Below are 11354 nucleotides of genomic sequence, written 5' to 3' on the forward strand. Positions count from 1 at the left end.
TTTGTTCATGAACAGACGTTTCAACCGTGGTATTATAGGAGCATACCACATCACCTTGGCGGGAACCCTCTTCCTGGGTTTCTCGCCCTCAACATCGTCACCAGGGTCATCGCCTCTGATCTTATAACGCAATGCAGTGCATACAGGGCATTCATTCAAATTCTCGTATTCACCGCGGTAGAGGATGCAGTCGTTAATGCATGCATGTATCTTCAGAACCTCTAAACCTAGAGGGCAGACAACCTTCTTTGCTTCGTACGTACTGGCGGGCAACTCGTTATTCTTCGGAAACATATTCTTCAACATTTTCAGCAAATTTTCAAATGATGAGTCACCTACACCTTCCTGTGCCTTCCATTTTAGCAAATCCAGTGTGCAGCCCAGCTTTTTCAGACTATTATCGCATCCTGGATACAACGACTTTTTGTGATCCTCTAACATGCGATCCAAATTCTCCCTCTCCTTGTCAGTTTCGCAGCGTCTCCGTGCATCAGCAATGGTCCGACCAAGATCATCAGCGGGCTCATCATGTGCCTCTTCTTCACCTTCACCTAACCCTTCCCCACCTTCAGCATCATCCTCCATGAAAGTATCACTGAAATGATCATGATAGTTGTCATCGATATCATCCCCTTCTTCATCTTCTTCCATTCTAACCCCTCTTTCTCCATGCTTGGTCCAACAATTATAGCTTGGCATGAAACCGTGCCGAAGCAGGTGCATGTGAACGTCTCTTGAGGAGGAGTAACCCTTCTGGTTCTTACAGACAGCACATGGACAAATAATAAAACCTTGCTGCTTGTTCGCATTTGCCACTACGAGGAAATCTTTCAAACCCGTAGTGAACTCGCCGGAGACTCGGGGACCGTACATCCATTGCCGATTCATCTGCATTATTATTATATAAAGTATATAATTAACCATCATGCATTTGTTAAACTAACTAGCTAGAAATAATACAAATTAAACAATGAACTACACACATGCATATTTTATCAATGACACATGAAAGGTTCAAGTTGCTAACCGCGATCGCGGAGGAAAAATAAATGAGAAAGCTCAAGTGTGGCTCGGACACTTCATATCATGTTTGTTTCAGGCTCTCGGGCATTTCATCAAACACCTTGTGTGCATAGGAGGAACCAAAAGCAAACCCACCACCCCCTTCTGAAAATTGTGAAGTGAGCTGAGTGAAGTGAAGTGAGCTGAGTCCTATATATAGGGATGGGCCTTTAGTCCCGGTTGGCCTGGCCAACCGCAACTAAAGGCCTTCGGGGACCTTTAGTCGCGGTTGGCCAGGCCAACCGGGACTAAAGCCCCTCCCGTCCGCCAGCTGGATGGGCCTTTAGTCCCGGTTGGCCTGGCCAACCGCGACTAAAGGCCTTCGGGGACCTTTAGTCCCGGTTGGCCAGGCCAACCGGGACTAAAGCCCCTCCCGTCCGCCAGCTGTCGACCGAGCGCGCTGGACCCAGATAGTTGGTCGCGGGTCTCCTCCCGAACCGCGACTAAAGACCCCTTTGGTCGCGGTTCGATTGTTTTGGGGACTAATGGGGGCGTATGGAAGCCTCTTTTTCTACCAGTGTCTTGAGGGGGACGATGCAAAAGTTGGGTTTCGCTGACCGATGGGTGAACTGGATTATGACTTGTGTCACCTCGGTTAGATACACTGTCAAATTTAATGGCACCCTCTTGGATTCGTTCGCACCGTCGCGCGGGCTACGACAAGGTGATCCCCTTTCACCATTTTTGTTCCTGTTTATTGCTGATGGGTTATCTGCTTTGTTAAAGGATGGAGAGGAAAAGAGAAAACTCTCATCCCTGAAGGTATGCAGAAGAGCTCCAGGAATATCTCACTTGCTGTTCGCGGACGACACCTTGCTCTTCTTCAAGGCCGACGCACCACAAGCGGAGAATATCTGCAATATTATTTTGGCTTATGAAGGGGCCACGGGGCAGCTAATTAATCCGGCTAAATGCAACATTTTGTTTGGGAAGCATTGTCCTGAGATCAATAAGGAAAATGTGCGTATGACTCTACAGGTTTAGCTCACCACTTTTGAAGAAAAGTACTTGGGGTTGCCGACACCTGAAGGTAGGATGTCCAAGGGTAAATTCCAAAACCTACAGGCCTGCTTAATGAAAACGATTATTGCATGGGGAGATACGCAGGGAAGGAAACAATGATCAAAGTTGTTCTCCAAGCTATTCCCACTTATATGATGGGGATCTTCAAGTTGCCCATGTCCGTCTGTGATGACCTGAACAGAATGGTTAGAAATTTCCGGTGGGGTTCGAAGGAGGGTAAGCGGAAAACACACTGGATGACTTGGCCAGAGATCCAAAGGCATAAACAATGCGGTGGTCTGGGATTCCGTGACTTCAGGGTGTTTAATCAGGCCCTGCTAGCGAGGCAGGCTTGGCGTCTTCTAATTAAACCCAATAGTCTTTGTGCGCAGGTGTTAAAAGCTCGCTATTACCCCGACGGGTGACTAGAGGACACAGTGTTCTCTGGGAACTCATCTATTACCTGGGAAGCGATCCAACAGGGCCTCGAACTCCTCAAAAAGGGGCTGGTGTGGCGGGTCGGCAGTGGGACACAAATTCGCATTTGGCGGGATCGATGGCTGCCTCGGTCACCCTCAGGCCACCTCATTACCTCGCAAGGCACGTGTAGACTCCGGAGGGTCTCGGACCTACTGGATGCGAGAGGTGCTTGGAGGTTGGACCTTCTTCGTCGTCACTTCCTGCAAGTTGACATCGACATCATCACGAGCATCAAGACCACTCCACGCGCCACGGAGGATATCCTAGCCTGGGCTCCGGAGAAATCTGGTGTCTTCTCTGTCCGGTCAGCCTACCGCTCTGCCATGGACGAGCGCGAGCGTCCATCGGCAAGCGCCTCGAGCAGGGCACCGGATGGTCGTCGTGTCATCTGGAAGACCATATGGGGGTGCCCTGCTCCCCCAAAGGTACGAGTGTTTGCATGGCGGTTGATCTCAAACTCCCTTGCTACTTTGGGCTAATAAATTTTCTAGAACTCTGGAGCCTAATGATATGTGTCCACTTTGTGGTGTGGAACGCGAGGATGTTTTTCATGCTATGTGCAGATGTCCACGGGCAAAGGACCTATGGGGCGTGATGGCGAAGGACTGGATTCTTCCAGACATCAGTTTGATCCAGAACACGGGGCCGGAGTGGTTATTCGGTGTTCTGGAGCCCCTCTCGGATACTTCTCGCATGGTGGCCCTAATGATATTCTGGAGATCATGGCACGTTCGTAATGAGATCATTCATAACAAGGAACCGCCCCCCACAGAAGTTTCCTGCAGATTCTTGCATAGCTATATTTCTTCGCTTCTCTGCATTCAGCAGCACCCAATGGGAGACGTTGTAAAAGGCAAAATGGTGCTCACAGACCTGGCATGCCTAGCTGGTGTAGTTGCTGCGCCGGCGCCAAGCACGAGAGGCGCAGACCCGCGACCAACAGAGAAGTGGGAGCCTCCCCCTGCTGGATGGCTAAAGCTGTACGTCGACGGTCCCTTCTCCGAGCACGCGGGTAATGGTGGAGCTGGTATGGTCCTGAGGAACAGCAACGGCAACATTATCTTCACTTCATGCAGACACTTGTTTGCATGTGATAATGCACTACGAGCTGAGTTGGAGGCGTGCAAAGAGGGAATTTCTCTTGCGCTAGAATGGACTTCGTTGCCTTTTATCATTGAAACGGACAGCTCAGTGGCTGCAATGATGATCAGCCAAGCTGCTGTTGATCGATCTAAGGATGCTGCACTAGTCCAGGAGATCAAAATGCTAACCAGGGGTGATAGGAGGGTCCAGGTGAAGGCTATTAAACGTGAGAGGAATCAGGTTAGTCACGAGCTTGCTCGTATAGCTCGTACAGACATAAAAACTGCAGTTTGGCTGGGTTCTGGCCTTGAAGGGATTGTAAATCTTTGTGTACTGGATCAACTTGATTCAGGTTGATTAATATAAATCCTTTTTCCCCCGAAAAAAAAAGATAGAAAGGCCAATCGCACCCCCACGGCACATGACCTGAACCATTGGAAACAGAGACTCCTACTCGAAACAACTGACGCGGTCAATCCATATCCGTTGCGCCCTTGATGCAAAGTCCAACCGCAACCAGGAAATTAAGCAACATATGGCAACACGTTAAGTGTTCATTTTATGATTATCCAAGAGAGCTTGCTTATTACATCATACCCCGAGGCAGTTGCCCCTTTGTCTATAGACGGCGGCCTGGCATAGGATGGGACATGCAACACATCTTATGGCTCAGCTACCTGACCTTTTGGTATGGGTAGAGGCATAACTGCCTTGCTAGCCAGACATGCCTTTGTCGGCTATGCCGGGTTCACGCCATATGTCATTAACATGATCATTGATACACGCCCGGGATCTCATTGTGTGCGAGGATCCCTCTTTATTTTTGTGTCGAGTATGACGGGCGCTCTGTTGGCGCTATCACCGTTGAGCATCATGACGACTATGGTAGTGCGGGCTTGATCTATTCGAAACAACGTATCTATGGTTGGCTATGGTATGCACGAAAAGGAAGTACGTAGGACATACACACATCTGCGCTTGTTGTTCATGTCGAAGCTCTCTTTCACTCTTTCACACAGTTATAGCTCAGCTATCCGTGCTTTTGGTTTGGGCAGAGGTCTAATCGCCCTTGCTAGCCGGACATGCTTTGGTCGGTTGTGCCGGTTCGCACCATATGTCATTGGCGTGATCATTGATAGGTGTTCGGGACCTCACTGTGTTGGAGGTCTCCTATATTTGTTTGGTCGGATATGACGGGCGCTCCGTCCACGCTATCATCGTTGGGCATCATCACGACCATGAGAGTGTGGACTCAATCTGTTCGGAACGACGTATTGCTGGTCGGCTATGGTATGCACCAAAAGAAAGTACGTAAGACACACACTTGTCTAGCCGAGAGAGTCGGGTACGGTATGCACGAAGGAAATATCTTACTAGATATCGTAACATGAGAGTTGCCCAGAACAATTCAACCTGGCGCGCACGAACAACCAAATAAGTCGTGGAGCCGACGAGCAATGGGTCCCCAACGTGTGGGCCGATGGCGCGCCTGGGGCCACCTCGTCCAACACCCACTGCCTCGTCATGCATGTGAGCCGCCCCATGCGTTGATGGTGGGGCCCGTTGTTTTTTCGTCGCCACATCGTGTCTCCGAGGCGCTCTTCATTCTTGAGATAAATTTGACAAATTTGACCTGTGGACGAAATCAAATCACAGAATAAACTGCCCGTGAAATTATTTCACGTGGCTGACCTTTTTGTGTGACACCCGACACGAAGGCGCCACACTACATTGTGCAACGCCTCACAGATAGGCGCTACACGCCTGGCCAGCGTTGCACCTCAAACTGCCTAAAAATTGTTAAGTCATTGTGCAGAGCCTAAGAGCTAGGCGCTGCACTAGTGGTTGCGCTACAAAATGAAGCAACCATTAGTGCAACGCCTAGAAGCTAGGCGCTACACTGTATAGTGTGGCGCCTAGCTCTCAGGCGCTGCACGCTGACTTAGTAATTTTCGGATCACACGGGTGCGACGCTGGCCAGGCGTGTAGCGCCTATCTGTGAGGCGTTGCACAGTGTAGTGTGACACCTTCGTGTCAGGCGTCACACAAAAAGGTCAGCCGCGTGAAATAGTTTCACGGACAGTTCATTCTGTGATTTGATTTCGTCCATAGGTCAAATTTGTCAAATTTGCCATTTTTGGACATGATACTCGGGTGTCCTCCACACACCTACTGACGGTGTCCTGGATTGGGGGTGCACATCACGTCGGCCTGCCAGTCATGGGCCGGGCTGAGGATCCACCACCAACCGAAGAATGGGTCACACATGTCCTGGCCCTCGGCGTACACAAGATGAAATCCTCCGAAGACTTGGCGTACACTTCAAGGTGTATTTAAATGATCGGCACGTTATCCCTAGTTGTAGTCGACATGCTTGTAACCTTAGGTACCCCCGGTGCCTGTATAAACCGAGGGGTTTAGTCAGGGTCGGTCTTGAGATATCGGAGCCTACGAAACATAACCGGGGGGCCCTTAATATAGACCTCTCTTGGGACATTTATATACCTCACATAGTTTTTGGCCAATATATGTATCTATCTAAAATACGAGCATGCTTTTCTCAAGAAAAAATGGATATGCTTCTTATAGTAGGCCAAAAACAATCACATAAGTTTTTTTTAGAAACAACAATCACATAAGGTAGTAGAGCATATCTCCGCCAACATATCCAATGCCTCCTTATACATATTCTTCTTGATAAGATTTTTTCTTTATGATGAAGCATCGTAACCATCTTCTAAGCCCTATAGATAACGAGGATAGTAAGTTAAATTTCAGTAACTATACAAGAAAACTGTTGAACGGAAAATTCAAGAATATTATTCCTTGTGTGAAGAAATATAAGAGCAATTAGTGATCTAAATGCTCCGTGAAGATGGAATAAAGGTCTCCCCGCCTAGCCCTCATTCCAACGGTGCGTCCAGCACCGTTGGTGGGCGTGTGGAGTTGTGTCTCCGGCGGATCTATCTTTGGTGGATTTGCTCGGATCTCGTTGTTGGTCGTCTACATTCGTGTGTCTTTGGATTGGATCTTTCTGATCTACGTTATTCTTCATCTGCGGCGGTTGCTGTTCTGGTGCGCTGGTCCTATGGGGCGTTAGCACGACGACTTCCTGACTGTCTACTACAACAAGTTGTGCCCGACTCCGGCGATGGAGGGGCGATGACGGCGGCGCGCCTTTGGCTCGCCTCAGTGCTGGTAGTTGTCGCTAGGTGGTCTACGGATCTGGATGTAATTTCTATTATTTCTGGTATTTGTTGTACTGCCATGATTGAAGATGAATAGATCGAAAATTTTCTTGCAAAAAAGTATTTCTTTACGGAGGGAGCACTTGATCGCATCTGCAGATCCAAAAACATCATTTTATGTCCACTTTAATCCTCAAGATCTAAATTGAAACTTTCTATACGAAAGGAAATATTTGAATGCCTATCAGATAATGCTTTCGCTGTATCACTACAAAATCACAAAATTGGTCATTGAGTTAAAGAAGAGTTCATAAAGATTCTATGCAACATAGTGGCTAATCCTGCTTGTCCCACACTCTTATTTTTGTAATCGGACAACAATATCATTTTTTCGATAAAGGTCGATTTTATTAACTCAAAATGTAGCATCAAGTGGATACAAAGCATTATGAGCAACACCCGGCCTCTGCATAACTAGGATGCACACAGCCGAACACCAAAAGTCTGACAACCAGAAGAAAGCAAAAACCAACAAATAAGCAATAGTAGAGTCCTATAGACTGACACTGTGCCTATGTCGAAAGGTGAGATGGACCGATCCGGAGGTTATGCTGCCACCCATATTGGGTAAAAATCTCCATAGCCAACTGCTCCAACCGCGTACACACCGCCTTGAACAGTGGTTGGTGACGGTGTCCTGGACTAGGGGGGACTCACCACATCGTCTCCCGATCAGGTGGATCAGGCCGAGGACCCCCATGGCGGTTCACTCATGGGCCACTTCGGGCAGTCCATGCCGCATACAAGGAGTATTCCACAAGACTTGGTGATCAAGACAAGGACTCCTCTCCACCAACGTATTCAGCTAGGACTCTTGTTATCCTAGGCCTCTGATGCATTATATAAGCCAAGGCCAGGCTAGTCGATAGATCATTATGACATTAATCATAGTCATACAGGCTAGACTTCAGGGTTTTAGCCATCATGATCTCGTGGTAGATCAACTCTTGTAATACTCATATTCATCAAGATCAATCAAGCAGGAAGTAGGGTACTACCTCCATAGAGAGGGCCCGAACCTGGGTAAACATCATGTCCCCTGTCTCCTGTTACCCATCGATCCATGACACACAGCTTGGGACCCCTACCTGAGATCTGCCGGTTTTGACACCGACAATGGTGCTTTCATTGAGAGTTCTGCTGCGTGGTCGGCAATAGGATCAATGGCTCGCCTTCAGATCAACTGCGATGTCGGCGTCTTCGTCGCCGCCTCGACTGGTCACCTTGGCTTGACTGAGGACTGTGCCCTACCTCCAATCATCATGTTCGAACGAGGGCCTTCATCAACATCAACTCTGATCTCTATCAAGATCATGGAGGAATCATCCATGGAGCTCGGGGGCTCAACGTCAACATTGCCCTTGAGCGACCGTGCTGTTTTTCTGGACAGCGAACTTGTATCCGCCGCCACCACCTCCTCGAGTGTCGTTTTAACGATTGCTTCGATGGAATTGTGCGGAATTAAGTCTACAACAATCATGAAAAATTTCATCGAGTTCCGATGGAGGAATCTCCGGCAATCTACGATATACTGGAGCCCCGTCAAATCTGGACAGGAATCTGGACGAGTTTAGGGCGTGGTCTCCAGAGCCAAGCTCGGAGGTCCTTTGGAAGATCTAACCGTTCATCTGCTGCGGAATTCACATATCTACCACCCCTCAAAATTTCAGCTCGATCCGACGGTTCAAAGTCCGGGAACCTTCCGATGAGTGGACCAATTTTCTGATCTGTTTTGTGCGCGAATACGGATCCGACCCGAATTCATGTTTCTTTATGAACGTGATATTGGACAAACTTTTTAAAAGAATTTTCTTCTAGGGTATTGTGCGTTGTTATTAACACGTGCCCATAAAATTTCAAGCCTTCTTTGAGGTACTCTTCACCATCGCGCTGGTGTCAAACCAGTCCGGTAACATTGCTCCACGGCTGCCGACCTGCGCTAGACACGCCGTCGCTTTGTTGAGCCGAGCTCATCTTCTTCGGATCATCATCTCGGCGAGCCGAAAAAGAGTTCGGCATCGCGAAGGATAAATCATCACCAACAACGCCGCCCCATGGATTACACGGAACGGGCAGACCGGCATCGCCGTTCGGAACTTCATCAATCCGACTTTGACCACGTCACAAGTTATGAACAGCGTCGGCATGACCGCACTGTTGCTTCTTCAAGCCGATGTCCATCACACCGAACTGCTTCAACACCTCGTCTGACATGGCAGCTGCAACGTCTTCTTACCGACCCGCTCCGTCACCTCGACTAGACCGTGGGCTTCACCATCTCTTCATCAACCTACTCTGGAGACTTCGGCGTCGTCAGCTGACCAGCTTCGCCACGTTAGTTGGACCGGGGGCTTTGCCTCGGTGAGCCAACCTTTACCAGCATCACCATGCCATCGCTTCACCGCCCATCAGGCAATGGGTGTGCGGATCGAGTCCCAATTTTGGGAGTCACTTTTCTTCGTTCTGCTACAACAAATAAACCAGGTGTTATTAATCCCAGCAATGTTTGCTTGTTTGGGTTTATTTTTCCCAAGGAATTAGTACTCTGGTTTGTTCCATCATCTGCACACAGGTCTATCAAATGGTGGCCGCATTAACGATGGTCGCGTGGTGGTTCGATCAGTTTCCGTACATAGTTCGGTGAACGCCGCATCCGGAACTCGGACTGACCTATGAATTCATGCTTTGCCACGCCTTTACCGCATCACGCCGATGCCCTGCATCGACATTGACTTCGGTGCCAGTGTCGGTGTCAAAACCGGCGGATCTCGGGTAGGGGGTCCCGAACTATGCGTCTAGGATCGATGGTAACAGGAGACGGGGGACACGATGTTTACCCAGGTTCGGGCCCTCTCTATGGAGGTAATACCCTACTTCCTGCTTGATTGATCTTGATGAATATGAGTATTACAAGAGTTGATCTACCACGAGATCGTAATGACTAAACCCTAGAGGCCTAGCCTGTATGACTATGGTAATGTGTATATCCTTTCCGGACTAACTCCTCCGGTTTATATAGACACCGGGAGGATCTAGGGTTTACATAGAGTCGGTTACATAAGAAGGAATCTTCATAGTCGGTTGCCAAGCTTGCCTTCCATGCCAAGGAGAGTCCAATCCGGACACGGGTACAGTCTTCGGCCTTCACATCTTGACAGCCCATCAGTCCGGCCCATGGATAACAGGCCAGACGCCCGAGGACCCCTTAGTCCAGGACTCCCTCGGTAGCCCCCGAACAGTCTTCAATAGCGAGGTGTTCGGCACACAAATTGTCTTCGGCATTGCAAGGCGGGTTCCTCCTTTAATGATTTCCAAGTAATGTATCCAGCTATTGACCCCACGTCGCTCCCCTCGGCTTCTGCGCGTCAAATAACTTCGTCTTCCACGTGTCGGGCGAATGTGGAAGGTCAGGGCATTTTTGCGAATAACACCCCGTCCATGCAGGGAAGAGCGCCTATTTAAAGAGATTAGATCCTAGATCCATTCGGCACCATGCAGAGAAAATCCCCGAAGACTGCTAGGAGAGACCATTCCACCATGGCCAGCGTTCCCAGCTCCTCCTCCCGTTCCGTCCCAGAGAAAGGCGATTGGGAGAGGTGTTCTGTGCCCCATAGTCAATTAGCGAAGCTGCAGACATAGGGATTTCTTCCCCCCGTAGATCTAGTCCCTGTTCGAGCGGGGCTAGACTCCTTCAACGGTGAGACCCAAGCAGAGGCCTCCCCCAATCCATCCGGGGGGAGCGAGTGTGTTTCGTCCCCTACCTACTAAGAGGCGTCGGATTTCCAATCCATCCGTTCCTCTGAGGGCTTTTGGAATACTATGGCCTCCAGCTGCACAACTTCACCCCTGCCTCCCTTCTGCACATTGCAGGTTATGTCGCTTTATGCGAACTATTTTTGGGCATCGAGGCTCATTTCGAGCTGTGGAGGAAGTTGTTCTGTCTTGTCCTGCGTAATCATGAGGGGTCAATATTTGAAGTGGGCGGAGCCGAAGTATGGCGTATCGCCGATACCGGATATCTGTTCGGCACACCATGGAAGGCATCCGAAGAATGGCCTTCCGAGTGGTTCTATATCGAGGACGTTGGGCTTCCTGACCCAGTTCAAAAGGGTCTTCCTGAATTTGTGAGCGTTCCGTTGAAGAAACACCACAGTTGGCGTCCCCGGAGTCTTGAAGAGGATGACAGCGCAGAAGTTCGTCAGCTCATGAGCAAGATAAAGACGCTCGCTCAGTCCGGACTCACAATAATCGAGGTAATGGCGACTTCCATAGTGCGAGGGGTTCAGCCGCTACAATACAGAGGGCTGCCAATGTGGCACTATAATGGAGAGGATGATGCCTCCCGCTGTGGCCAGAAGGGTCCGAATACCCCCGCCGCTCTGGCCAAAATATTGGCCGAGCTGTTTAAAGGGGAGGAAGAGGAGTTTCTTTGCATTAAGCGCAGAGATGGGTATTCTATGTATGATCCTCCCAGTTGGG

The 11354-nt window shown here is 49.3% G+C and overlaps 1 protein-coding gene across 1 annotated transcript; it reads left to right on the plus strand.

Moving 5' to 3' along the window:
* The first annotated feature begins 3138 nt into the window (after positions 1 to 3138).
* Positions 3139 to 3984, plus strand: LOC141021891 (uncharacterized). The gene has a single exon (XM_073497745.1). It carries the CDS (start codon positions 3139 to 3141, stop codon positions 3982 to 3984), a length of 846 nt encoding a protein of 281 aa, XP_073353846.1.
* Positions 3985 to 11354: the final 7370 nt, after the last annotated feature.

This window comes from Aegilops tauschii, chromosome 4 (assembly GCF_002575655.3).
Source record: "Aegilops tauschii subsp. strangulata cultivar AL8/78 chromosome 4, Aet v6.0, whole genome shotgun sequence".
In the NCBI taxonomy this organism is placed as follows: Eukaryota; Viridiplantae; Streptophyta; class Magnoliopsida; order Poales; family Poaceae; genus Aegilops; species Aegilops tauschii.

Excerpts from the sequence above, each read along its gene's own strand:
- LOC141021891 (XM_073497745.1), top strand. The coding sequence starts at position 3,139 with ATGGCGAAGGACTGGATTCTTCCAGACATCAGTTTGATCCAGAACACG.